This window comes from Talpa europaea (genome assembly GCF_964194135.1).
Source record: "Talpa europaea genome assembly, chromosome: 1".
Lineage (NCBI taxonomy): Eukaryota > Metazoa > Chordata > Mammalia > Eulipotyphla > Talpidae > Talpa > Talpa europaea.
Genome location: NC_140073.1, coordinates 748,362 through 772,374, shown reverse-complemented (window position 1 = coordinate 772,374; position 24,013 = coordinate 748,362). Strand labels below are relative to the sequence as shown.

The window sequence follows — 24,013 nt, the reverse complement described above, 5'->3', positions numbered from 1 at the left end:
CGGGCGGGCGGGCGGCGCTGCGGCGGGGCGGGGCGCACCCCCTCCCGCGGGTTGGGGTCCGGGGCTGCAGGGCCCCATGAATTATTTCTCTAAGGAAAACACGGCCGGCTCCGCGGGCTTCCGGCCTCGCCACTAAATCATGCGGCGCTGCCGGCCGCGGGGGAGGGGCTGAGGGGCCCGCCGGCTGCCGCGGGGCGGGGGCGGGGCGCCCCACTTCTGCTTCCCCTGCAGACCCCGCGGGGGGAGAGGGGCCTCGCAGGCTGCGGGCGGCGCCGGAGGGGGGGTCTGGGCCCGGTCCCCCCCAGGCCCGAGCGCGGAGTGGGGGTGCAGGCCGGGGCCCCGAAACCCCAAGTTATGGCCACGGTCACCCCACGGCCAGGCCCCGCGGCGGCCACGCGCCCGCCCACCCCGGGGCAGCCCGCGGCGTGTCCAGCCCGCGCCCCGCCCCCCCAGGCCGGCGCGGCAGGGACGGACGGGCGAGCCGGGGTCCGCACGGGCCTTTATTGGACGCGGGTCACAGGCCGAACCAGGAGGGGACCCCGCCCCGCCGGGGGTCGCGGCCCTCGCGCCGCCGCTGCTCCTCCAGCAGCCCGGCCCGCGCGGCCTCGTCCTCCGCGCCGCCCGCCGGGCCGGGGAACAGGTCCGGGAAGGCGAAGGTCCGGCCGTGCGCCTGCGGGAGACACGAGCTGGGCGCCCCGACTCCCCCGCGCGCCCCCCGCGCGCCCCGGGCCCCGAGTGGCCGAGCTGCCGTGGCCACTTGCTGGACTCGGCGAAGCTGCGGCCGGGGCCAGGCGGGAGGGGCTGCGGGCGAGGCCCGGGGCTCCTGGGGGGCCGCGGCCCGCTGCGCGTGGACACCGAGGCCGGCCTGGCGTGGAGCGGGGTCCGGGCTGCGCGGGGGTCGGGCGCGCTGACCGCCGCCGGGCCCGCCAGGAGGACGCAGAGTGGTGCTTCAAACATGGGCGCAGAGGGCCTTTCGCAGCCGCTGGGGACACCGGGGAGCCCTGGGAGCCTCTGGGGCGCGCCCGAGATGGAGGCGAGGGCCGCAGGCAGGGGAAGCCCGGGGGGGGGGGGGGCAGGGTCGGCGGGCCCCTCCACTGCCCGCGCCCCGCGGGGACCCGGGGCCCCAGCAGCCCGCCGCGGCGGGTGGGGTGACCCCAGCGGCCCCCCGGGACGCCGGCTCCAGCCCGGGCGGGCTGGGGGCGCGGGCGCCTCAAAAGCCCCTTGTAAGCGGAGGCGCGGCCGGGCGCGGTGTGGGGCCGGCCCTGCGCCCCTGGCGCGGACGGGCGCCCGGCGAGGCCAGGACAAGGCTCCTTTATGAGGCCCACGGCCCGCGCCCACCTGGGCGGCCCGGGATGCCAGGCTGCCCGCCCAGGCCCCGCGCCCCGCGCCCCGCAGCGCGCGCCCGCCATCTAGTGGCCGCCGGCGCGGGCCGGCCGGCGCGGCTCCCCGACTTCCCCGGAGGGTTCCAGGGGCCAGGCCAGGGGGCCGGCGAGGGGCTCTGCCGCCGGGGGCGCCTTTGCAAGGGCGTGTCAGGGGTCACGGGGCGGCAGGAGCCCAGAAAGGGGGCTCGGGACCGCCTTCCCGAGAGCTGGGGCGGGGTGCTTGCCGCCTGTGGGCGCTCTGGGGGCGCCGGACCCCAGGGCCAAGGCCAGAGGGGGCCCCCCTGCTCACCAGCTGCACGTAGGCCACCTTGTAGTCGGGCCTCTTCACGCGGCTGTTCCTGTGGTCGCGCTTCCTGTGGGAGCCTGCGGGGAAAGCAGAGCGGCCCCCGGAGCTCAGCCCTGCAGGGGGGGGCCCCTTGCGGGAAAGAGGCATCAAGGGGGGCCAGGGCCTGGCCGGCTAGCCCGGGGGCCCCGCAGGCCCACCCTGCTCCTCCCCACCCGGCTGGGCCCCCGGGCGCCAGAGCAAGGCCTCAGCACTGGGCGCGGCCGGGCACAGCCGGCTGGACCCCACGGGCCGCCCGCCCCCCACACCCACCGTGCTGCACCCTCGTCCGCACGGCGGCCACAGGCACGTCGTAAATGCGCTCCAGGTAGTTCCTGAGGTCCACCCTGGTCATCCTGGGGGCATGGGCAGAGGCTCGTGTGACCGGCTGGGCAGCGGCAGCGGCCCAGGGACCCCAGAGCAGCCTCCGGCCACCCGCGCCAGTGACAGCCCCCGGCGCTGGCGAGGGGCAGGCCCAGCTCTGCGGGCCGCTCCTGGGGCTCCCCGCCCCGCACCCAGCCCCGACCCTGCGGGGCTCACTCCATGGGGATCCGGAACTGCACGGTGTCCTCGGGCTGGGCCGTGCCCGGCCGCACCAGCCGCACGAAGAAGTTGGTGCGGAAGACACGGAGCTGGGGGTTGCCCAGCTGGTACAGGGGGTACCTGCGGGGGATCCACGTCACACAGCTGGCCCCTCCGCAGCCGGCCGACCGGGGAGGGCCTGTCTGGGGGGGGCATGGGGCGCGCCCACCCGCCCCTCCGCACAGGCCTTTGTCCAAGGGAGGACCCCAGGCCCGCGGCCTGTGCTGGCCTCAGCCGGGCAGGCCCTCCCCTGGCTGCGCCCGCCAGCCCCAGCCCCTGACACGGGCGGCTGGTCCGGAGGGCTGAGCCCAGCCTGGCACGGGGTGAAGAGTGCAGAGGGTGTGCAGGGGAGAGCTGGGGTTCCCGGGTGCCCACAAGTTGGCCCCCACACCTTGCAGACACCCAGAGTGGGCAGAGACAGCTGCAGGGGGTTGGCAGGGCTCAGACCTGCTCTGACCGGAAGTCACCAGCCCATGCCACTGGGGGGGGCTGGTCTCGGGAGGGGGTGCAGGGGCTCGGCCGGAACCCCAGGGCCTGCTGACCCGCGTGCAGCTGGGTGGCCGCCCGGGGCGGCTGGGGCTGGGAGGCGGGTGTAGACAGCAGGGCCGGCCGGGCGGCAGAGGCTGCGGGCTGAGCGGCCACGGCCCGCGGGTGGCCCGGCGACAAGGGACCGCAGCGCCGCGGGGCAGCGGGCCAGGCCCGGCCCCGGCCCCGGCCCCAGGGGTGTGCGGTCAGCCTGGTGGCCGCGGGCGGCCCAGGGCGGCGCGAGACGCTGCGGGCTCGGGCTGCGCGGGGCCCAAGGCCCGGCCGCCCCAGGCCCGTCTCCAGGCGGGGGGGGGCGCCACGGCGGCCCCGCAGGCCTCGCCCGGGCCCCCGCGCGCCCCGCGAGGCCCCCCCATCCCCGAGCGCCCGCGCGGGCGGGGCCGCGACTCCGCGGGGGGCGCCGGAGGCCGAGGGGGGCCGGGTCCCCGCGCCCCCCCCGCGGCTCCGGCCCCGCGCCCCTCCCCCCGCGCCCCTCCCCCGCGCCCGCGCCCCTCCCCCGCGCCCCGCGCCCCCCCGCCCGGGCCCGCCGCTCACAGCACGTTCCGCGCCATCGCCGCGCTTCCGGGCCCGGCGGAAGGAGGGGCGCCCGGCGCCGCGCCCGCACAGCGCCCCCTCGCTTCCGGGAGGCCGCGCGCACCTGGCCGCACCTGGCGCCGCACCTGCGCCCCGCCCGGGACCCCCGCCCCCCGTGCTCCCGCGCCCCCCCGCGCCCCCGGCCGTCCCGCTGCCCAGCGCTGGGCTCTGGGGGGCGGGAGGGGAGCCCCCGCCCCGGCCGGGAGGCCCCTCTCCTCCCGGCGCCCGCCCCCAGCCTCTGACCCGCAGCGCCGGGCAGGCCCCCCGGACTTTGCCCCTCTCTGGGTGGCCGTTGTCGGCCAGCACCCCCCCACTCCCTCCCCCCGGCCCTCCCCCACCCCGTCCCCCCCAGGCCCCGGGGCTGGGAGCTGACCTGGGTAGGCCGGGGTGCAGGGGCAGGAGCCCTGGGGGGCAGTGTGGGGACCTGGGCTTTGTCCAGGGTAGGGAGCCCTGAAGGGCAGCAGGGTGGGGCAGAGGGGGATGGCCAAGGGGCTGAAGACGGGGACAGGCAAGGTGGGGGGAGGGGACCGGCTCGAGCGCCCCCCCACCTTCCCTCCTCTGCAGCAGCTCCTGGGAGCCCCGCGCAGCCTTTGGGGGGACCACCCAGAGCACAGGAAGCTGGAAGGAGTCGTCCTTTGTGTGCCTCATGGGCCCCAGGCCTGCGCGTATGCAGTGGGCACCTGGGGCCTGCGCGTATGCAGTGGGCGCCCTGGGCCTGAGTGTATGCAGTGGACACCTGGGGCCTGAGTGTATAGAGTGGGCGTCCTGGGCCTAAGTGTATGCAGGGACACCTGGGGCCTGCGTGTATAGAGTGGACACCTGGGGCCTGAGTGTATACAGTGGACACCTCGGGCCTGCGTGTATAGAGTGGGCACCTGGGGCCTGCGTGTATAGAGTGGGTGTCCTGGGCCTGCGTGTATATATTGGACACCTGGGGCTTGAGTGTATACAGTGGACATCTGGGGCCGAGTGCATACAGTGGGCGCCCTGGGCCTGAGTGTATAGAGTGGGCGCCCTGGGCCTGAGTGTATGCAGTGGACACCTGGGGCCTGAGTGTATAGAGTGGGCGCCCTGGGCCTGAGTGTATGCAGTGGACTCCTGGGGCCTGAGTGTATAGAGTGGGCGCCCTGGGCCTGAGTGTATGCAGTGGACATCTGGGGCCGAGTGCATACAGTGGGCGCCCTGGGCCTGAGTGTATAGAGTGGGCGCCCTGGGCCTAAGTGTATGCAGTGGACACCTGGGGCCTGTGTGTATACAGTGAACACCTGGGACCTGCATGTATAGAGTCGGTATCTTGGGCCTGCGTGTATATATTGGACACTTGGGGCCTGAGTATATACAGTGGACACCTGGGGCCGAGTGTATGCAGTGGGCGCCCTGGGCCTGAGTGTATGCAGTGGGCGCCCTGGGCCTGAGTGTATGCAGTGGACACCTGGGGCGAGTGTATACAGTGGACACCTGGGGCCTGCGTGTAAACAGTGGGTGCCCTGGGCCTGTTGGTTAACCAGCAGCAGGAAAACCAACAGAAGTTTAGTAAGATGTCACCCGTGTGGCCGTGAGAGAACCAGGAAGATGCAGTCACCCCGGAAATGGCCCAAGACACCCCCTTAGGCAACTTCCTCAGCTCAAGACAAAGGCCGCTAGGGGGCTGGCGGGGGAGGGGAGTGCCCCCCGGGGTGGCGTTGGCAGGTTCCGGTCACCTGTCCTCTCCTCTGAGGCAGGGTCAGGCGGCTGTGCCCACCGTGTACCCTACTTGCCCAGGCCTTGTCCCTTGGCCTGCCCACTCCAGGCCTCAGAGCTGAGCTTCAGGCTTAGTGCACAGGTACTCCCTCACCTGCTCATGGCCGCTGCAGCCCACTCCGGGCCAGGTGGCTCCGGGGCCTGCCGCAGGGCGCTGCTGCCGCACCCCAGACTCCCTCACACGCGTGCCCTGGAGTGGCCGGTCACCCACTCCCCTTTCCACATGTGCCGGGCTGCCCTTGGGGCTCACCCAGACCTGGGGGGACAATGCCACCTTCCTCCCGAGCCTGGGTGTGTCCGGGGGCCTGCGCGAGGGCACAGGAAGAGGGTCGGACGAGCCACTCTCGAAGACGAGCCACCAAATCCAGGCCTGAGTGGCCGCAGGCCTGACGCCTCCCAGCACTCCTCGGACTGAGAGCAGCAGGGACGTAGGCTGCCCCCACGCCAGGCTGCCTGGCTCTCGCCGGGACAGGGCCACAGCCTCCCTGACGTGGATACTGAAGACCAGTGTCTGCAGAACCGCACTCTGGCCACGTCCTCCTCAGTCCCCCCTTGGCAGACAGACCCCCTGCGCGGCCCCACCTCTGGATTCGAGGTCACCCGACGCCCTGCACAGAGGGTGGCCCAAGCCCGGTGGAGGGACTGCTCCAGACACCCTGATGGGAGCAGGGCGGACTCCCCACACTCAGCTAAGACTGATAGGGAAGCCTGGAGGGAGGGGGATGTGGGGGGCACCGGCTGCCTAGGGGCCCCTGCGGTGACCTTGGAGAGAACCCCAGACCTCACTCAGGATGGACTGGACAGTCTCACTCGGGGCTAACACCCAGCTGTGGCCCTGCCCTGGGCCTGACCGCAGAGACTTGCATGGGGGTGACGGCTGCGTTCTGGGGCGTCCCCGTCCCCCAGGGCAGGGATGACCGTTACCGGGGCTGGCCCCCAACCCTGACTCCTGGTGAGTGGGAGGATGGAGTGTGGGAGCTTGGAGAGTCAGCTGCGCCGAGTGGCTCTAAGTGTGCCCGGAGGGGTCCTGCTGGCCTTACCTCTTGTAGAGGACCCCCCCACCCAGGATGGAGCAGAGTCTGGCTGGCTGCAGCCCCTAGCAGGTGGACACCCCGACTTTGTTGGAAAGCCTTCCACCTCAGAATGAAGGGATCTACCCCAAGCCCAGTGCAGGGAGCTCAGTTGTGCCCGAGACGCCCTCCAAGGCGGCCGGCCACCGGGTGCTGCGGCCACTGGGTGCTGAGGCCACCGGGCTCTGTGGCCACACGGGCGCTGCGGCCACGGGCCTGGGGAGGGTCAGCCGTGTGGCTGGGGACGGCAGCAGGAGGTCTGTGCTGCTGGGAAACGTGGTGGCTTCTTTCCCACCTCGGCCCCGCAAGGGACTCTCCCCTGGCCGGCCAGCGAGGTGGCGGGAAACCCAGGGAGAGATGGGCTCGGGGCGTTGGGGGTGGGGGCCATGGCCTGGGGCTCGCGCTGCCCGAGTCGTGCTGGCGGCCACACAGGCCCCGGCCTATCTACTGCTTCCAGGACGGAATGTTCGTGCCGAGCCGGGGCTCACGTTGTGGGGCTGGGCGGGGGGGCACCGGGCCCCTCGGTGACCCCACGGCTAGCTGCGCTGTCAGCAAGCACAACCCCGGGGTCCTGTCCACAAAGCGATCTGACGTCTGGGGACTCAGCTAAATCCCCTGTCCTGCGGGAAGAAAGCGAGCAGACGTCCTGAGGCCCGGGGGTCAGCGTGGGAGCGCGGATTAAAAGGATAAACTGAAAAGTGGGATTGAAGGAATCGCTGCTCAGCTGGTTTTCCGTCTTCAAGCAACACGGAACCAGCCGGCCCCCAGCAGCCTCCTTATCGCGCCGCGGCAGCTGGCGGCAGATGTGGCCGTGCAGGAACGCAGGCCCCCGGCCCGGGGCTTCAAAGACGGCATGTCCGCCGAGCAGAGCTCACGAGATACCATAAATCCCACCAGATGAGTCCAAAGGGAGCAGCAGGCCTGTGACGTGCGCTGCCAGCGTGGGAAGGCATGCAGGCCGCATCCGGCCGGCGGGGGCAGGGGCCGCCGGGCTCCCAGGGCACAGGGTGTGCGTGGGAGTGAGGCCCTGCAGGGCGCCGAGGGGCTCCTTCCCTAGCCCCAGGGTCCCCGTGCCCGTGGTTGGGGTGGGCAGGCGAGGGGGTCTCCCAGCCCCAGCCCCGCGCCAGGACAGGGCCGTGCGTGGAGAGGGTCGTCCCAGAGCCCAGCAAGGGAAGAGGCGGCCCCCGGGGGCGCCGGGTCGCGGCAGGCACAGGCCGGCCATGGGCTCGCGGGAGGACACAGGCTCTACCCGCTGCGGTGCTTGAGTCAGACACCCCAGATTCACGACACCCCACTCTGCCCAGCAGGCTGCTTCGAGCGGAGGCCCCGGAGGCCCGGGAGGAGACTTGCTCTGCCCTAGGGGGCCGGGGCCGGAGCCAGCTGCAGCCCACCACCGCGGAGGGTGCTCCCGGCCTCACTCCCGGCCTGGGCCTGCACGTGGGGGGCCTCCCCCTCGCCCCCCTGGGGCTGGCTGAGGGCTGGACCCGAACAGAGCCCGGGCGTCCCCCGCACAACAGCACCCAGGAGGGAGGCCTCAGGGCCGCGCCGGCCTCGGGAGGGGGCTCCAGCCTGGGGCAGCTGGTGTGGCCCAGGCCCCCCAGGGCGGGAACCAGCCCCTGAGGCGCTCATGATTTCCAGGCGTCTGTGCACTAATTATTCTCCCCATTGTCCACTGGACTCAAGATGTTTCCCCAGGTTGTCATTCTCCGTTTAACGTTTTCAAAACAGCCCCATCGTGCGACAGGGGCCACGGGCCCGTGCGGCTCGGCGGCCCCGGCACCAGAGACACCTGGGGGGCCGCCGCCCCCGGTGCGGGCGCAGGTGGGACCCGTCCCAGGCTGGGGGGAGGGTCTCTCCCTCTGCCCTGCCGTGGGGCCCCTCGCCTGCCCACGCTCCTGACTGGCCCCCAGAGACCGGACCCCGCTCGCGTCACCCGCTCATCTGCTGATGGTCGCTTGGGTTCTTTCCAGTTTTTGATGGTTAAAAATAAAGCTGCTATTTACATCCATGTGAAAGTCTCCGCAAGGACAGACATTTCCTTTCTCCGGGGAATGTCCAGGAGCGGGAGGGCCAGCTGCCCGGCAGCGGGTCTGACTTTTTAAGGAACGGGGTCACCGCATGCTCGCTTTCGTTTCCACGGCCATGTTGGGGGTCAGTGTTGGACTCGGTCGTTCTGAGACGGGAGCGCTGCTTTCACGCCACCCTGGGGGCCAGTCTCCACCCCCGGGGCCACTGTGAGAGGCCACAAGCCCTCCGGCCCTGAGGCCACTCCCGAGCTCTGGTCAGCGAGCCTTGCGGGCCCAGCGCTTCTGGAACCCCCGCCTCGCAGAGCCCCACTGGGCTGCAAGCGCACATCTCCCTGCAGAGCGTTGCAAAGGGCAGCCCGGCCTTCCCAACGGCTCTCCGTGCCAGCTGCGTTCTCGGGCTGTGCTTGGGGAACCCCGGGGAGACCCGTTCCAGGGGCTCGTGCTCGACACTGCGTCTTGGTCCGATTTGTGTTGATGTTTAGACAGAGGTCGAGTGGCGGAGCCGAGCCCTCCCCTGTCTCCCGCCCTGCTCCCTGGCCCTCTGCGTCCTCCCGGGCGCTCCTGACTCTTCTGCCCTGGCCCACCTGGACAGCCCTGCCTAGGGTCACCCGGTGCGGCTTCTGTCCCCTCAGGGCGGCGCCAGGCCCTGTGTGTTCACCCCAGTGGCCACAATGACCTGCGAGTGTCCCTCGACAAGCCGCTGGGACTGTGCTGGGCGTCCGGTCAAGTCTGTAGATGGATTTGCAGGGAAGGAAACCGCCAGCTAGGAAATGCCAGTGTGTCCGGGCCTGGCCTGGCCCACCGCTGGCCCCGCAGGCAGGCCTGGAGGCTAGATACGGGGATGGCCCGGCCGCCTGGGGCCGAGGCCATGAATCTCCGTGTGCCAGGATGACCGGCCCGCTCCGGGGACGCAGGAGCAGGGGCTAGGCCTATTCTGCGCCAAAGGCCAGCGCCCAAGGCCAGACCGCCCAGCTGGGCACTGAGGCAAGCAGGCGCCCAAGCTGGAGAGCCCAGGGCAGAGCACAGGGACTCAAGCCTGAAAGGTGCAGACCCCGCCCGCCCCGCTGCCCCCTCAGCAGGGAGCTCCCACAGCCCCGCTCTGTCCTCCACTCGGACTGGAGTCCCCTGTCGCCCTCCACTCGCCCGGGGCTCGTCCCCAGCAGCTGCCACAGCATCCACTGCAGCCGACCGCTCTGTCTGGTCCACCTCTCGACCCTGCCAGAGCTATGGCTTCCAAATCAGTAAAACTTTTGGAGAAACAGTTTTTAATGAATAAATGCAAAATGTGGTCCTTGAGTGCCCAGGGGCCACCCGCAGGCAAAGCCCTGAGCCTGGGCCGGGGTGGGGGGAGCCCCAAGCCTGGGCGGGTGGGGGGAGCCCCAAGCCTGGGCGGGTGGGGGGAGCCCCAAGCCTGGGCGGGTGGGGGGAGCCCGAGCCTGGGTGGGTGGGGGGGAGCCCCAAGCCTGGGCGGGTAGGGGGAGCCCCGAGCCTGGGCGGGTGGGGGGAGCCCCAAGCCTGGGCGGGTGGGGGGAGCCCCAAGCCTGGGCGGGTGGGGGGAGCCCGAGCCTGGGTGGGTGGGGGGGAGCCCCGAGCCTGGGCGGGTGGGGGGAGCCCCGAGCCTGGGCGGGTGGGGGGAGCCCCGAGCCTGGGCGGGTGGGGGGAGCCCCGAGCCTGGGCGGGTGGGGGGAGCCCCGAGCCTGGGCGGGTGGGGGGAGCCCCGAGCCTGGGCGGGTGGGGGGAGCCCTGAGCCTGGGCGGGTGGGGGGAGCCCTGAGCCTGGGCAGGGTGGCTGGTCTGGCGCTGGGCCGCCTTTTTCAAAAGAAGAAACAGCAGGATACAATGCGGCCAGCAGATCTTCATATAAAAGCAATAGATTTTCTTGTGAAAAAGATCATTGTTGAAGTGTTAGCCCCGATTCTTTTATGACTCGAGCCCCACCAGCACGCGGACGTTGGTGTGAGCCAGCACCTGAGCGCCCGGGGGCCGCCCGCCAGCCCCTCCAAGGCCTGCCTGCCCTCGGCCGGCCGGACACAGCTGGGCTGTAAGAGCCCCTTGTTATCTGTGAAACGTCTGCAAGACCCACGCCAGCGCCTCCTCAGCCCTGCTATCAGCTGCCCCCCAGCTTGCTTAAGGTTCCCACAAGCCCTGACATTCCCAAGCCTTTGATTCTGGAGGCAAAGCTTTGCTGACTCGGCCTCTCTCTTGCCTTCCTGCCGTTCGTTCTGTCTAGGGGGCCTCCGGGCCTGCCCTCGGCCTCAGCGCTCCCCCGGCTCGGAGGCGGGTCTGCGGGACCTGAGGCCCGTTCCCCCGGGGCATGGGCCGTGGGTCCAGCCCCACGGCTGTGGGTGCAGGCGGCACCTCTGCCGGCCAAGTCTCCACCTCCTTGAGGGGTGAGCCCTGCAGAGAGCTGAGCCTCTGGCCTAGCTGGGGGCCTGGCCGCCCCTCCGGCTCCCACAGTTTTGTTTCACGTGTGTCGCGGACTCCGCCGGCCCTCCTGCTGCGTTCGAGGCCTGCCTCTCAGGAGCACCCTGGTCTCCTGTCCACCCTGGCCGCCCACTGTAGCCGCCTCTGCCCCCGGCGTAGCTGCTCCGTCCGGGCGGTGCCCCTGGTGCCCTGGCGGCCTCTCCCCACCTGCCCACCGCCGCCGGCGGCGCTGGCACTGACCACGAGGCTCATGTCTTGCATTTGCGCTTCTGTGCTGGCTTCTCGGCTGTGACAGTTTTGTTGTGTTAGTTGCTCGAGGGTTTTGTTTACAGCTTTAACTTATTACACTTGGTTTTGATTGATTTTTCTCCTCCTTATGGGTCGTGTCTGCCTGTTTGATGACTTTTGATTGGATGCAGACATTGTGTGTTTTCCCTTAGTGGCTGCTGGATATTTTTATATTTTTATAAATATTCCAGAGCTTTGTTCTGGGATGTGGCTGAGTTACCTGGGCACGGTGTCATCTTCTCAGTCTCGTTTTCCTGATGTGCAAGGTGGGCCTGCGAGTGCTCCAGGGGGGTGCTCCCTCCCTGGGGGTGCTCCCCCCAGATTGGTCATTCCTGTGACGGGGCGAAGCTTTCTGAGCCACTGAGCCCCGTGAACTGTCTGTCTGTTGTGATCGAAGGGGACGCCCTCTCTGAGGCCCCTCTGAGCACCTGGCATTGGCCTCTCGGGCCCTTCCAGTGTCCCTCTCCACCCTGGACCTCCCTGCCAGGCGTGTGTGGGGCCAGAGCCGCGCCCTGTGGCCACTGCAGCCCTAGGCCCCCGCACGGCCACCCCCCATCCCCTCCCTGAGCCGTCATTGCCTTGGTCCTTGCGGCCCTGCTCCCCTTCGTCCACTCGGGGCCGCTGCCTCCCCTGGGGTCTTCCTGCCCCCACCCCCAACATGGACGCCCCCAGGGAAGGACATTGTCCCGGGTGCTTCTGTCTGCTCTTGTGTTGGGGTCTTTGGGGAGGAAGGTGTCCCTGTCGCTCCATCTTGGGCAGGAGTCCGAGTTTGCTTATGAGTGTCGAGACACTCGTGTCCACACCAGAAACTCAAATTCGCAGCAATAAAACGCACGAGCGTCTCCCCCGCCCCCTCGAGGCCCGAGACCTCACAGCACGGACGCTGCTCTCCAGCGCCGAGGCAGAGCGAGCTCCGCGTGCCCAGTCTGGATCGGCCCCGGCACCCCGGCACCCCTCGGCCCTCTGCGCGCACGGCTGGCCCCCCCTAGTGCCGTCCTGCCTGTGCCGTCTAGGGGCTCCAGGATGTGGAGTGGGGACACTGAGGAAGTAGAGGTGTGGGGTGCAGGCGGGGCCTGCCGCTGGCCTCCCCCCCACAAAGCCCAAGGTCGTGCTGTGACCTTGGGGCTGGCTGTGCCCACCCTGAGTGGCAGCCACTCTTCTGGAAGCCTCCGCCTCTGGGTGCGTTCCCGGCGGGCCTCGCTGTCAGGAGCCGCCTCCCCCCGAAAGCCTCGGCGTTTCCCCGAGTTTCTTAGCTGCTCTGGCCTGGCTTTCCTTCGGTGTGTCGTCCTAGGCCCGTCCCGCTGCCCCCGCCCGCTCGCCCTCGGCCCACCGCGGTCCTGCCGGACTCCGGCTGAGCTGGAGAACTGGCCCTTTCTGGGGGGCGGGGGGCTGGCGCCTGGGAGCCCCCAGGCTCGTGGAGAGGTTTCTTCTTCTTTCTCACACTCCTTCTCTGCTGCTCATGGGTCTGCCTCGTGCTTCCTGCGGGCCGAGGGCTCGTAGGAGAATCGTTGCTAAGGCCCCTCAGCCCCTTTGTTGTTTTGTTTTCTTTTGTTTGAGAAGGAAAAGTTTTTTCTACTTTATCTTCTAACTCATAGTTGCTAGAAAATAATACCAAATATTGATTTAAAATATGTGCTTTGCATCTGGCTGCTTTCCTGAGCTCTCTTGTTCGTCCTGGAAGCGCCTCCACGGCTCTCTGGGGGCTCCCAGGAATGTGGGATTCGGGGCCCTCTTTCCAGGGGCGGCCGCCTCATTTCCGTCCGCATCCTTCCCATTGTCTTCGGTTTCCAGAGCCGAGCAGCGCCGGGAACGCAGGCGCGGCGTTGGCTTCCTGCCCGGGACTGCGCCCCGCGCTCCCCGGCCAGGGCAGATAAAGGAAGCGATTATTTATAGTTTTCTATAGTTTCTGGAGCTCTTGTTTTGTTCTCAGAAAGATTAACTTGAGGCGAATGCCCTGCCCCCTCCCGAACAGCCATGAACCCTCTGAGCCAGCAGAGGCACGAGAAATAGGAAGTGCCTCGGCCCCGCCGCTGCCCAGGCCTGCCGGCCGCCCGGCCCTCCCCGCCTGGCCACGGCGTCGCTCTCAGGCCCCAGGCGCCGGAGGCTGGGCCCCCCCCCGGGGCGCCACGCGCCACCTCCCCCCCGCGGCGCTGCCTGCTGCCTCGTGGCCGGGGCCTGTCCACGCTCACGGCCTGCCAGGCGCCCTGGGCACCCCCGTGCGAGAGCCCCTGACCGAACCCCCGGCCTCCTCCTCGCTGCCCAACCACTGCCCCTCCATGGCCTGGGGGGGGGTCCTCTCTGGCAGCAGGATGGCCGCAGCCACGCCCTCTCTACCCCACTGGCCTCAACTCTCAGGGTGAGGGTGCGGTCGCCCCCGTGTCTGTCACAACACCGTCCCCTGCCCTGGACGCCCTGGTCCTCACTGCAGGACACACGCCCTGTCCACTCTGCTGACCCTGGAGTTTACAGCCGCGGGACTCCCAGGGGTGCCCGTCATACCAGGCTCTCCGCACACCCGCGTGGTGCCGGCGCGACGGCTCCGCACCACCAGCGTGGGGTGACTCCCTTCGCCCCGACCTCCATGTTTTACAAACACGTCTCCCGGGAGCTCGCTGGCCCTCCCCGGCGACTGGCGGCTTCTCCCGGCGTGGCTGAAACTCCTCCTCTGCCACAGCGCCGGTGGCCAGGGCCCCCTCTGCTGGCCCTGTGGCTGCCGCAGCGGACCAGCCCTGCGCACACGGCCTGAGGTGGCGGGGCCCCGGCTCCGTGGCAGCAGGAGCCCAGCGCTGGGGCTTCACTGGCTCCCGAGGGCTGAGCCGCCTGGGTCTGCCCCCATCTCTCTCTCCCTGTCGTCTGGGAGCTGCAGTCCCTGTACCCCAGAAAGCCCAGATGTGCGTGGTCGTGTGAGGGGCCCGGCCCCCTCCCCAGCCCGGGACCCTGCCCTTTCCTCCACATTCACCCGGTGTCCGGCGTCCGCCTGCGGGTGTGTGGGATCCCTGAAGGGCGACAGAGCCGCCCAGACACCAAGATGGACTCCGGGGCACCAGGGGCGGCCTCCAGCTCTCGGAGGAGGGCAGTGGGGTGTGTGCCCTCTGGGGACCGGGAGGGGACGGTGCGGCCAGCAGGGGGACCTGCCTGACCCCCGGGGCGTCTCTAAGGCAGGCCTCCCGCCCTCCCGCCCTGGGGTCTTTGACACTTGGGGGGGGCGCTGCTTCCTCTGCCGCAGCCCGCCGGCCCATCAGGCTTATCAGGACGCGTTCTCGACATGTCTGTCAGCATCTCTCAGCCTAACTCCCGGTTTTTCTATTTTGTGCCCAAGCAGCTTTGGGGCGATTTGAGCCACGGCTTCCCCCGGCGCCCGCAGGCCTCCCAGCAGCCTGCTCTCGGGCACCCCGGCCTCTCCCCTGTTCGCGCCCCGCCCGTGGGAGCCGTGCCGGCCTGGCTCCTGCGCTCACAGGGCCCCCCGCTCCGGCCTGGGCTCAGATGCCCTGAGGGTGGCCGGTCCCGAGCGCCCGTGTCCCCTGGGCCCGGCCGGTGCCAGTGCGGGGCTGCACACCCCGCGTGTCCCTGGGGGGCCGTGGCCTGCAGGCCCTGCCGAGGACGCCGCTCCCGGGCCGGGCCCGCGCCGTCTTCTCATCCAGCGTTCTTTATTGCGCCTTCCTCCGCTGCGTCGTCGCGCCGGATGCTGGGTGCTTCATCGGTCCTTTCGCAGAACTAACGTGCGACTTCGCTGATGTGCTGTTAATTCTGTTTTTTAACTGTTATTATCGTCTTTTCTTTTCCTTATTATTTCCACATTTCTCTTTTTCTTGGTTTTAGTTTTTGTTCATTTTCTAATTTCTTGAATTAGATGTTTAACTTACTGCAACTTGGGGCCTGGCCCTGCCCCTGTGCGCTGCGCCTCCCCCGCTGCTGGCCCTGCTCCGTGCCCCTGGGGCCGGCCGCCGTGCGGGGCCTTGACGGGGCCTTGGGGCCCCTGGAGCCCAGCCCCGCCTGGACCCTCCTGGTACCTCGGAGACCCTGACATGTGCCGTCCCCGGCCGAGCCCCCAGCTTGGGGCACAGGAGGGGTCCCCGTCCCTGAGGCCCCGGCTACTTCATGTTGGGGGGTGTGGGGCACTGTACCTGGGGGCGCCGGCAGGCCGTGCAGTGGGGGTCGGGTTGACGCCGTGGGGTTCCGGCTCCCGCACCCCCGGTGGGCCCCACCACTGCCAGTGCCGTGCAGGCTGCGGGGGGGCTCCCACCTTGAAAGCCCCTCCTGGGGCTGGGCCGCCCTGACCCAGTCTCTGCTCCCAGAGCTCCACCCACCTGGGCTCAGACTGAGGGTGCCGCACACAGCCCCAGGGCACTCGTGAAGTTTGCCGCAGTGCACCCCAACAGTGAAGCTCTGTTGCCCCAAGACTGGCAGTGGAGCTGAAGGAGCGGGCACCCTGGGGCAGTGGGGAGGGCAGGCGTGGGCGTGGGGCCCAGGGGAGATCAGACTCTGGCCAGGCGGGGCTTCGGGGACCGGTGGGTGCCCTGGCCAGCGTCGGTCTCCTCCCGAGCAGCCCTGATGAGCAGCTCGTGTCCCCGGGCTGCCTGTGGCCACTTGCATGGCCCCTCCCAACCCCTTCCCCACAGCGCCTCCATTATGAGCCAGAGCACACCAGGTGAGGGGGGTCAGAGCTTTATTCACAGACCCCGGGGGCGGGGGCAGAGAGGGCAGAGACGTGGGGTGCTCTGGGGCGGGCACCCTGCCCGGGCCTGAGGGCTGGATGCTGCAGGGGGCCCAGTGAGGGAGCAAGGGTCTCCGCCTCTGGGCGCTGCTCCTACTTCCAGCGCCCACCGACCTTGCCCTTGGCAGTGGCCCCGGCCTTCTTGCTGCTGCAAATGGGAAGTGAAAGCGAGTTGGCACTGGGCCAGCATGTCCAGGTGGCCGAAGCCCCTCACGTGCTCCCTCCAAGCCACGGCTACTCACCTGCATCTTGGGTGGGGCCTGGTGCCAGTCAGTTAGTGTGGTTAGGACAGTGCACCCCCCAAGCTGTCCGCAGATGGCCCCCAGTTACTTTGGCCTGGACAGAGTGTGCCCCCCGCATCGTGGCCTCCTGCAGCAGGTGTGTGTCCACCACCACCCGGCAGGCCTGGCCTGCTGCTTTCACACCCTGAGGCCTCTGGTCACTCCACCCTCTCAGTCCTGTGGTCACCAGGAGGCAGGACTCTGCAGCCACCCAGCTGTACCCCCAGAAGCCTGAGGCCCTCAGGAGCCCCCAGGGGGCCAGGGCCAGTCAGAGCACAGCAGGCGGGTCCTGTCCCTTTGCACACTCTGTCACCCACCCTGCAGGAGGCCCCGAGTCCACACGCACATGCAGCCACACACAGGCCAGCTCCCAAGGGCACAGCCCTGCCTCACGTGTGGCCCAGGACAGAGGTCGTTCCCCGGCCTCCGGGAGGAGGACATGCTTTCAGGGCACCAGGGAGGCCCGGGCCATGGAAAGGGCGCAGAAACCTCAGACCCCACCCTCAGGCCTCTGACCCCATGCCCAGCCCCTCGGGGGGACACTGCCGATGAGCACAGGGCCAGTCGGCTTGGCCAGGCCCCCACCTTCCAGGCCTCGGCCTCCCGCTGGCCTGACCACTGTCCCTGGGGCTCTGAGGCTGGGCAGGGTCCAGGGCTTGCCCCGGACGTGCTGGCCTGTGGGGCCAGTTAGTCTTGTTACTGCTCCGCTCGGGGTGCCCCACAGGCCGCCTGGGGGCTGGCTCGAGTGGCCAGGCCCCGGGGGTATGTGGGAGCCCCGTGGGCTGTGCCCTGCGTGGAGCGGGCAGCGGCTACTCACTGCTTCTGGGCCTGGTCGATGCGGCTCCTGAGGTTGGTGATCTGTGGACGACACAGGCGGCCCGTGTGACGGGCGGGGAGGCCACCCGGGGCACGTGCTCCACAGTCCTGGCCCACGGGCCCCAGGCTCGCGCCTGTGACCACTGGCAGTGGCCGGGGCTGGAGACTGGCCTTTGACACAGCAGCTCTGGCGCTGGCCACTTACCTTTCAGCAGGCGGGACCTGGGGCGCGGGCTAGGGCTGAGGAGAGGCTGGAGCCGAGGCCCTCGCCCTGCCCGGCTGCCCCTGCCTGCCAGCGGCCAGAGGCCAAGCCCATCTGCCAACGAGGACAGTGGGCAGCCTGGCCGGGCCGGAGCGGGGCGGCGGGCGGGGAGGAGGAGCCTCTCTCCGAGCCCGCCACACCCGCCCGCGAGACCGTCTGCCATGCGGAGGTGCCGTGCACTGCACACGCGAGCCTGGTCCGAGCGGACGCGGCTACTTACAACTTGGCCAGCATCTCCACTCTGGCCCGGACATTCATGATCTAGAAAGACCGAGACGGTTACGGGCTGGGTGGACGGCCGTGGTCCTGGGGACCCGCCGTGGGGGTCCCTGCCTCAGCCTGCGGCACAGGTGGTCCGGGCTCCGTGTGGGCAGATGTTCCGCAGCCCGTGCTCCCGGGCCGTGGGGACAGGGAGGGCCCTGTGGCTGGCGGAGGGGTGCACAGCCCCTGGGGGCCTGGGAGGCCCGCCCTGGAGACGCAGGCACAGGAGAGCCTGGCACAGACTCCGGGGCCCCGCAGGCACCCCAGCCTCCCGAGTGCGGAGCCCACCTGAGAGTAGTGCCCTGGAGGGGAGTGGGGCACACTGGTGCCCCAGGAGTGGAGACCCGGGTCCGTGGGGTCTGCTCTGGCCTAGGAGCTCCTCTCGGGGCCTCCAGGCAGTGACCCCAGCAGCCACGGGAGCCCAGCCGCCGTCCCTCAGTCAAGGGCTTGGAGGAGACTGGGAGGAGAGGACGGCCAGGGCCTGAGAGATGTGGTGCTGCCTGGGGGAGCCGCGGGACTCACCCCTGGCCCCAGACAAGCAGGAGCTGGACCCCAGGCCGTTGCGTCCCGTGGCTCGTGCTGGCTCCCCGGGCAGGGGCTGCTGGATGGGCCCGCGTGGCCCCAGCGGGAGAGTGGCCCAGGCCAGCCCGCGAGGGCTCCTGGGGGCCAGGCTGGGACACGGGTGGTGCTGACCGCGGGGCCCAGACTCACGTCGTATTTCTGACGCTTCAGCTTCTCTGCGAACTCATACTTGTCCACCTCCAGCTGGTAGAGGGTGTCCCAGAGCTCCTTGGCCTTGTCCCTGGGGGCCAGAGCGGGAGGGGCCCGGTGAACCCCGGAGGTGCCCGGGAGGGAGCCCTAGGAGGGAAGGACCCCCGGGAGGGAGCCCCAGGAGGGAGGGGGCCCCGGAGGTGCGGCCGCCTCCCACCTCAGCTTGTCGTCGCCCAGGTGGTCGATGTTGAGGGGCTTGCGTCTCTCCGCCAGGATCTTCTTCTTCATCTCGCGGGCCGTCTGCTTCTTGCCTCTCTTCTGGTCAGCCTGCGGGGCGCGGGGGGCGGGGGCTCAGCGTGGGCGGCGGGCGGCGGGCGGCGGGCGGCAGGTGGCAGGGGCGGGCGCCTCACCTTGGCCAGGTAGCTGCTGTAGTTGGCGCCCATGGAGGACAGGGCCTTCTTCTTCTTCAGGTCGTCCTCCGCCCGGCGCTTGGCGTCTTCCTCCTCCCGCCTGGCCTTCTCCTCCTGCGGAGACCCCAGGCCTTCGGAGCAGGCCGGGGCTGCCCCTCCCAGCGTACTCCCCGGCCCGCCCGGGTTCGGGTCCCCGGAGCTCAGACCCTCGGGAGCTTGGAGCCCTCAGAGCCCCAGTCGGGGTTGCCTCTGCCGCCGGGGCCGGGGCGCTCACCGCCAGCCTGTTCTGCCTCTCCTTCTCCTTCTCGGCGCGGATCCGCTGCTGCTCGGCCCTCTCCGCCCGGCGCTTCTCCTGCGGCCAGAGAGGGGTCAGCGCGTGGCCGGCCCGCGCCCGCCCGGCCACCCGGCCGCCCCCGCCGCGACTCACGATCCGCTCCTTGAGCGCGATCAGCTCCTCCTCCTCCTTCTTGCGCGCCTCGAAGTGGCTGTCGATGAGGGCCTGCAGCTCCATCAGGTCCTTGTTCTGGCGCTTCTTCTGGATGTCCTGGGGGATGGTGGGCGTCAGCCAGGGCCTGCCCGAGCACGGAGGCCCCGCCCCCACCTCCTGGGGCCCTCCAGGGGGCCCAGGGCCGCCTGACCCTGCAGCCAGCAGGACGCCCCCCCATGCACGGTTGAGCTCGCGGCACCCCTGGGTGCACTGCCTTAGCATCACTTTCAGGGACGCCTGCGAGGGCCAGGCGAGAGGGATGTGGTGGGTGAGATTATTCATCAGACAAGCAGACGTGTGGGGAGATGAACGGGTGGGCGGGCAGGGGTGGACGCAAGAGCGGGCAGATGAGTGGATGGTGATGGAGGATGAGCAGGCGGATGAGGGTCAGAGGAAGAGGAAGCTGGATGGAGCGGGACGGGGAGCCTGGGGGTGGGCGTAGGGCGTGGGCGGGTGGCCGCACGAGCGGATGGATGAGCGTGTGGATGGCAGAGGGAGCCGCTGAGGGACTCACGGGTGGGGGAGCCCACGAGCGGGCAGGCACATGGACGGGCCCCGGGGAGCAGGGAGAGCGGGGCCTGTCGCTGCAGAGCCGCCTGAGGTCACGGTGAGTCCGGGCAGAGTTGCCCGAACCAGGATGCCTCGCTCGGGCTGCTCCGAGGGGCCGGGTTCCCCCGTGGGGGGGGCAGGGCGGGTTCTGACCCAGCTCCAGCAACTTACATCGAAATCTACTTTCTCCCCTTCCGGGATCTTAGGAGCCGTGAGTCTGAAAGAGAGAGAGGCCTGTGAGCAGGGGGCCGGGCTGCGCCACCCAGGCCGGGCTCCTCCTGGCCCTGCCGTTCACTCTGTCCTCACGCGCCAAGTGCCCACCTTCGGAGCTCTCAGCCCCTCTCTGGCCCGGACCCCCGCTGTGCGGGACAGCCCCTAGGGGCCTTTCGTCCTTAAGACAGGGCAGCCGGCCCGCCGAGGGCAGGGGCTTGTTGGCCGTGGGTAGGGGCATCTTGTCGCGCTGGCCTCGCTTTTGTCTTTCTTTCAGGGGGCCTCGAGGGGAGGGGCGCAGTGCAGAGAGCGTCTGAGGGGGACATGAGGCCCCGGCCGGCGGCCTATACGCCGCCCCCCACATTCCAGATGGAGCAAAAGTTAAAACAACAACGACCGTCCTAAAAACCCTCCCTGGACGAGTGTGGGGCTGAATATCGATCAAAATGCTGGGCGGGGAGATCCGGCTCTGCGCCCCAGAAGTCCTGCGTGGGGAGAGACGGCCAGATGCTCCCCTGCAGATGGGAAACTTATGTGTGTGGAAAGAGGCAAAGCTGGAGGGGGAACCCACCCAGACTAGAAAAACATTTTCAGCAAATACAGCGGCTGCTCGCCTGTGCAAACCGACGGTTAAGAAAACACAGGGCGGCCTCGGCCAGGGCCGGTGGGCGCGGGGCGAGCTCCCAGCGCCTCCAGCAGAGACAGGCCGCGGCTGGGGCGAGGGCTGCCGGGCAGGGAAGGAATGCAAAGGAAAACAAGGCCAGCTCGTCGGTGGCCGGCGGCGGAGAGGGTGCGGGCACGCCGCTCACGTCCGCGTGGAAAGCGATTTGGCAGGCGCCGCGAGCCCATGAAGGCCCCTACTCTTTGGCCCGGCGGTTCCAGTTCTGGGAAGGCGGCCTAGGGAAATAGCCCCGAGACAGCGCGGCTCCCGCCGGCCTCCGCAGCAGAGTGAAATATTGCAGAGCCTGGCGGCCGGGAGCGCAGACGGCCCAGAAAGCCGGCCCGGCCGCGGATGGAATATTATGTGGCCATTCAAAATATTTGCGAAGCCGGTGTCAAAACATGGAAAAATAGTTAGAATCATGCCCGGTTCTAGAAAAGCGCAATTCAAGGTGTACAGAAGGACGGTGTCTGAAAACGGCTGGCGTCTTTTTTTCCACGCCCGCTGCATGGAAAAAGAGCGGGGAGAATACCCTCCTTATTCCCTCCGCTCGCCCGTCTGGCGGCGGGCGGGAGACTACACAGGGCTTTTTTCTGCGTTTGACTTTTACGTATTTTCCAAATTTTCTTTAACGAGGTGCTTTATTTTCATAATGAAAGCACACGCGTTTTTTTAGAGCTAGAAACCATCTCGTGACCTGCAGCCTGACTTCAAGTTGCTGAAAAATAAAGCACAGCGGGCGGGGGTGCTGGCGGGGCTGCGGCCTCCGCTTCCTTTCGAGACCCCTTCGCGCCCCCCGAGCAGGCACCGGGCGGCGCAGTCTGGGCTGGACCCACCTGCAGAGCGGGGGCAGGGGCGGGGGCCGGCCTGGGAGGGCCAAGCCTGGGGCCTGGTGCTTATCAGGACCAGGCGGGAAACAGGATTAAGGGCAGAGCCAGGGCCTGCGCCAGGGGGGCGCCAGGGCCCAGGAGCAGCGGGAGCCGGTGGGGGGCCAGGGCCTCACCCCAAGGGGTCCCACCTTCAGAACTGTGTCATCTCCACGGCCCTGGGAGACCCCACAGCACAGCAAGTGCTGAGAGGGCAAGAGGGAGCTCAGGTCCCTGTCCCTGCTGTCTCCCCCGTCTCCTGGTCCCTTCCTTCCCTGGCCCTTAGTGCCCTCCTGCAGGAAGGCCTCCAGCTTGCACTGGCTGCCCAGGGCAGGGCCACACGCGGGACCTCCAGGGTCCGTCTGCCAGCCCCCGGGTGACAGCCCGGGAGGATCTGCCCAGCCTGCGGGGGTCGGCCTTCCGGAGCCCCTCGAGCACCATAGGGAACAGCAAAGACACAGCCGCGTCCTCTGAGTCTGGCCCCCACAGGCCCTGCAGGGTCACCCCCGTGCCCTCTGCCCACCCACTCGCTGCCCGCCGCACCCACCCTGCCAGCCACACTCACCTGGGTCTTGGCTTCTCCTCTGGCGGGCCCAGCACAGCGTGGGGAGAAGGGGAGAGAGAGCGCGGTGAGCGGGCCCAGCCCGAGGTGACCCCCGGGCTCCTCACTGGGCAGCTGCCCCGCCCGCCCGGCCAGCCCGCAAGAGGGTCTGGGCTGCGTGGAGGAAGCGCTGGGCGTGGGGCAGGGGCGCTGGAGGAAGAGGGAGCAGGGGTGGGGGAGAGGCCCTGGGCGAGGGGGCTGAGGGAGGGGAGGAGCAGCCCGCCCCGGCTCCTGGCCTGCTGGCCGGTCCCCACTGGCCACCCCTGTGCTGTGCGGAAGCCGGGCGAAGCAGCGAGGCCTGGCCCCGAGGCCGCGCCGGGCAGGGACAGACAGACAGGCGGGCGGCGGGCGGGCGGGCTTCGGAGGAGAGGAGCGGCTCGCCAGGCGTCCTCCGCTCCCGGCCCCTCCGCCTGAGCCCGCGGCGGCGCCCAGCGGCCTTACCTCCCTCGTCCTCCTGCTCCTGCTGGGCGGCGTCTTCCGGCACAAGCACAGAGGGAGAAAAGCTGGCGAGGCTGCAGGGCAGCGTGGGCGCAGGCGGGCAGGGGTGGGGCCCGGCTGGCCAGGGGGGGCGCCTGGACCCCCTAGAGTGGCCGAGTGGGGCGCGAGACGGTGCAGGGACACCCCTTCCTGCGCGGTCGGGGCCCCAGCTGGCCGGCGGTGCTGCTCACGGTGCCTGTTGCTGGGGGTGGCCGGGGAGACCCTGCTCGGGAGCCTGGGGTGCTGGGCCCTGCCTCCTGGCACCCGCCGGGTTGAGGCCCAGCAGATCTGGGGCAACTGGGCTGTGAAGCCTCCTGGTGCCTGGAAAGGCCGGCCAGTCCCCACCCAAGGGCCCGAGTGTGAGTGGCCAAGGCCATATGTCCGCTCTGCCGCTCCAGTGGGCCCTGCGGCCCCGAGGGGACACCTGAAGCCCCAAGGGAATCTGCCCCCCAAGCCTCAAGGGGCTTCCTCCAGGCTTGTCTGTCAGCTGGCACCGGTGGTCCCAGACGAGGCCTGGGCCAGATTGACCTCTGGCCGCTGACCAGCCCTACCAGAGACCCTGGATGCTGTGGGAGTCCTGCTCCCTGGCCCTCAGTCCCTGCCCCTGGGCCTGTGGTGGCAAGGACAGTCCGTCCCCATGCACAGGCCTCAGCCTGTCTGGCCCCACGGAGGCCGCTGACCCAGGGAGGCCGGCTGGGTCTTGCCCCAGCCCCTCCCTCTGCGTGTGGCCAGGACGTGGGCTGTGGGTAGGGGGGTGGGCCTCATAGCCCCCCGCTGCAGAGGGCCGGGCTCCCGCTGTACCCAGGCTCCCATGCCATGCGGGCGCCAGGGCCTGACCCACCTGGCCTGCCCCTGGAGCGCGGCGGCTGGTGGGCACTTTGGGACGAGTCCCTGGGCTTGGCAGGGGAAGCTCCTCTCCTTCCGGGCTCCAGGAAGGAGCTCCTGGCTGGGCTCAGGCACGGTGTGGGGAGGGGAGTGGAGGCCCTTGGGCCACAGGTGCCCGAGGCCAGGGGAGGGCCCTCACCTGGGGTCCGGGCCCACTGGGGCCCCTGCCCACAGCGAGGCATGGATGGGGAGGCTGAGCGGCCTCCTGGAACTACAGCCCCCGCATCTGCAGTGGGCGCCTGCGGGCGTGTCTGGCGGAGGCCCAGGCAGGAGGGCCTGACTGATGGCTCCTTGGCACTCAAGGCCCAGGCTGTTCCCGTGCCTGACCCCACTTGGGCCTCAGCTCTGCTCTGCTCCACCCCACGCGCCCCTGCAGCCCCGTGCCTGGCACTGGCCGCTCTGTGGGGCAGGCCTGCCTCTCCCTCAGCTCTCCCCAGCCACCTGGGGGGTGGCGGGTCCGAGTGGACCCCGGCACCATCCTCCAGGCTTGCACCGCAGCCCCTCAGCTCGGCACTCGCCCCCCTTCCCGCTGAGGCCCAGGGAGATGGCCTCCCCGAGTGTGGATGGGCACCCCCGGGGCAGAATGGCGGCAGAGGCAGCGGCAGCGGGCGGCGGGTGGGGAGGGGGCGGCCAGGGGGGTCATACCTTCTTGGACTTCCTCTGCGGAGGCGGCACATGGTGGAGAGAGGGAGAAAGGCACGTGAGCCTGGGCGGGCGGCCCTGCTCCTGCTCACACCCACGGGCCACGGCGCCCCCGGCCGCGCGCAGGCCACGGCCGAGTCACGCGCATACCTGGTTCAGGGGCTTCGCGGGGGAGGAAGACGTTGGAGCAAGAGGCAAAACCGCACACGGGTCAGAGGTCAAAGGAGAAA

At 69.8% G+C, this 24,013-nt stretch overlaps 2 protein-coding genes across 3 annotated transcripts; both read right to left on the bottom strand.

Moving 5' to 3' along the window:
• Nucleotides 1–482: 482 nt before the first annotated feature.
• Nucleotides 483–3,392, bottom strand: MRPL23 (mitochondrial ribosomal protein L23). Its single transcript, XM_084230785.1, has 5 exons — nucleotides 3,364–3,392; nucleotides 2,245–2,367; nucleotides 1,978–2,060; nucleotides 1,672–1,745; nucleotides 483–670 (listed from the first exon to the last, which is right to left on the bottom strand). Exons 1-5 carry the CDS (start codon nucleotides 3,378–3,380, stop codon nucleotides 515–517), a joined length of 453 nt encoding a protein of 150 aa, XP_084086911.1. The 5' UTR covers nucleotides 3,381–3,392; the 3' UTR covers nucleotides 483–514.
• A 12,207-nt stretch (nucleotides 3,393–15,599) lies between these two features.
• Nucleotides 15,600–23,798, bottom strand: TNNT3 (troponin T3, fast skeletal type). 2 transcript variants are annotated; one of them, XM_084248441.1, is made up of 10 exons: nucleotides 23,787–23,798; nucleotides 21,744–21,762; nucleotides 19,613–19,658; nucleotides 18,833–18,949; nucleotides 18,680–18,757; nucleotides 18,406–18,519; nucleotides 18,213–18,322; nucleotides 17,996–18,086; nucleotides 17,244–17,284; nucleotides 15,600–15,812 (listed from the first exon to the last, which is right to left on the bottom strand). In XM_084248441.1, exons 4-10 carry the CDS (start codon nucleotides 18,914–18,916, stop codon nucleotides 15,758–15,760), a joined length of 573 nt encoding a protein of 190 aa, XP_084104567.1. In that variant the 5' UTR covers nucleotides 18,917–18,949; nucleotides 19,613–19,658; nucleotides 21,744–21,762; nucleotides 23,787–23,798; the 3' UTR covers nucleotides 15,600–15,757. The 2 variants fall into 2 exon arrangements, with proteins under 2 accessions (XP_084104567.1, XP_084104566.1); XM_084248440.1 differs by lacking the exon at nucleotides 17,244–17,284 and adding an exon at nucleotides 16,763–16,803.
• Between the last annotated feature and the right edge of the window lie 215 nt (nucleotides 23,799–24,013).

Coding starts and splice junctions, on each gene's coding strand:
- TNNT3 (XM_084248441.1), bottom strand. CDS start 18,916: ATGGAGCTGCAGGCCCTCATCGACAGCCACTTCGAGGCGCGCAAGAAG. Junction 18,520..18,679: donor AGAGGCAGAACAGGCTGGCG/GTGAGCGCCCCG, acceptor GGGTCTCCGCAG/GAGGAGAAGGCCAGGCGGGA. Junction 18,087..18,212: donor CTGGGCGACGACAAGCTGAG/GTGGGAGGCGGC, acceptor TCTGGCCCCCAG/GGACAAGGCCAAGGAGCTCT.
- MRPL23 (XM_084230785.1), bottom strand. Junction 1,746..1,977: donor GCGGACGAGGGTGCAGCACG/GTGGGTGTGGGG, acceptor CTTTCCCCGCAG/GCTCCCACAGGAAGCGCGAC. Junction 671..1,671: donor AGGTGGCCTACGTGCAGCTG/GTGAGCAGGGGG, acceptor TGTCTCCCGCAG/GCGCACGGCCGGACCTTCGC.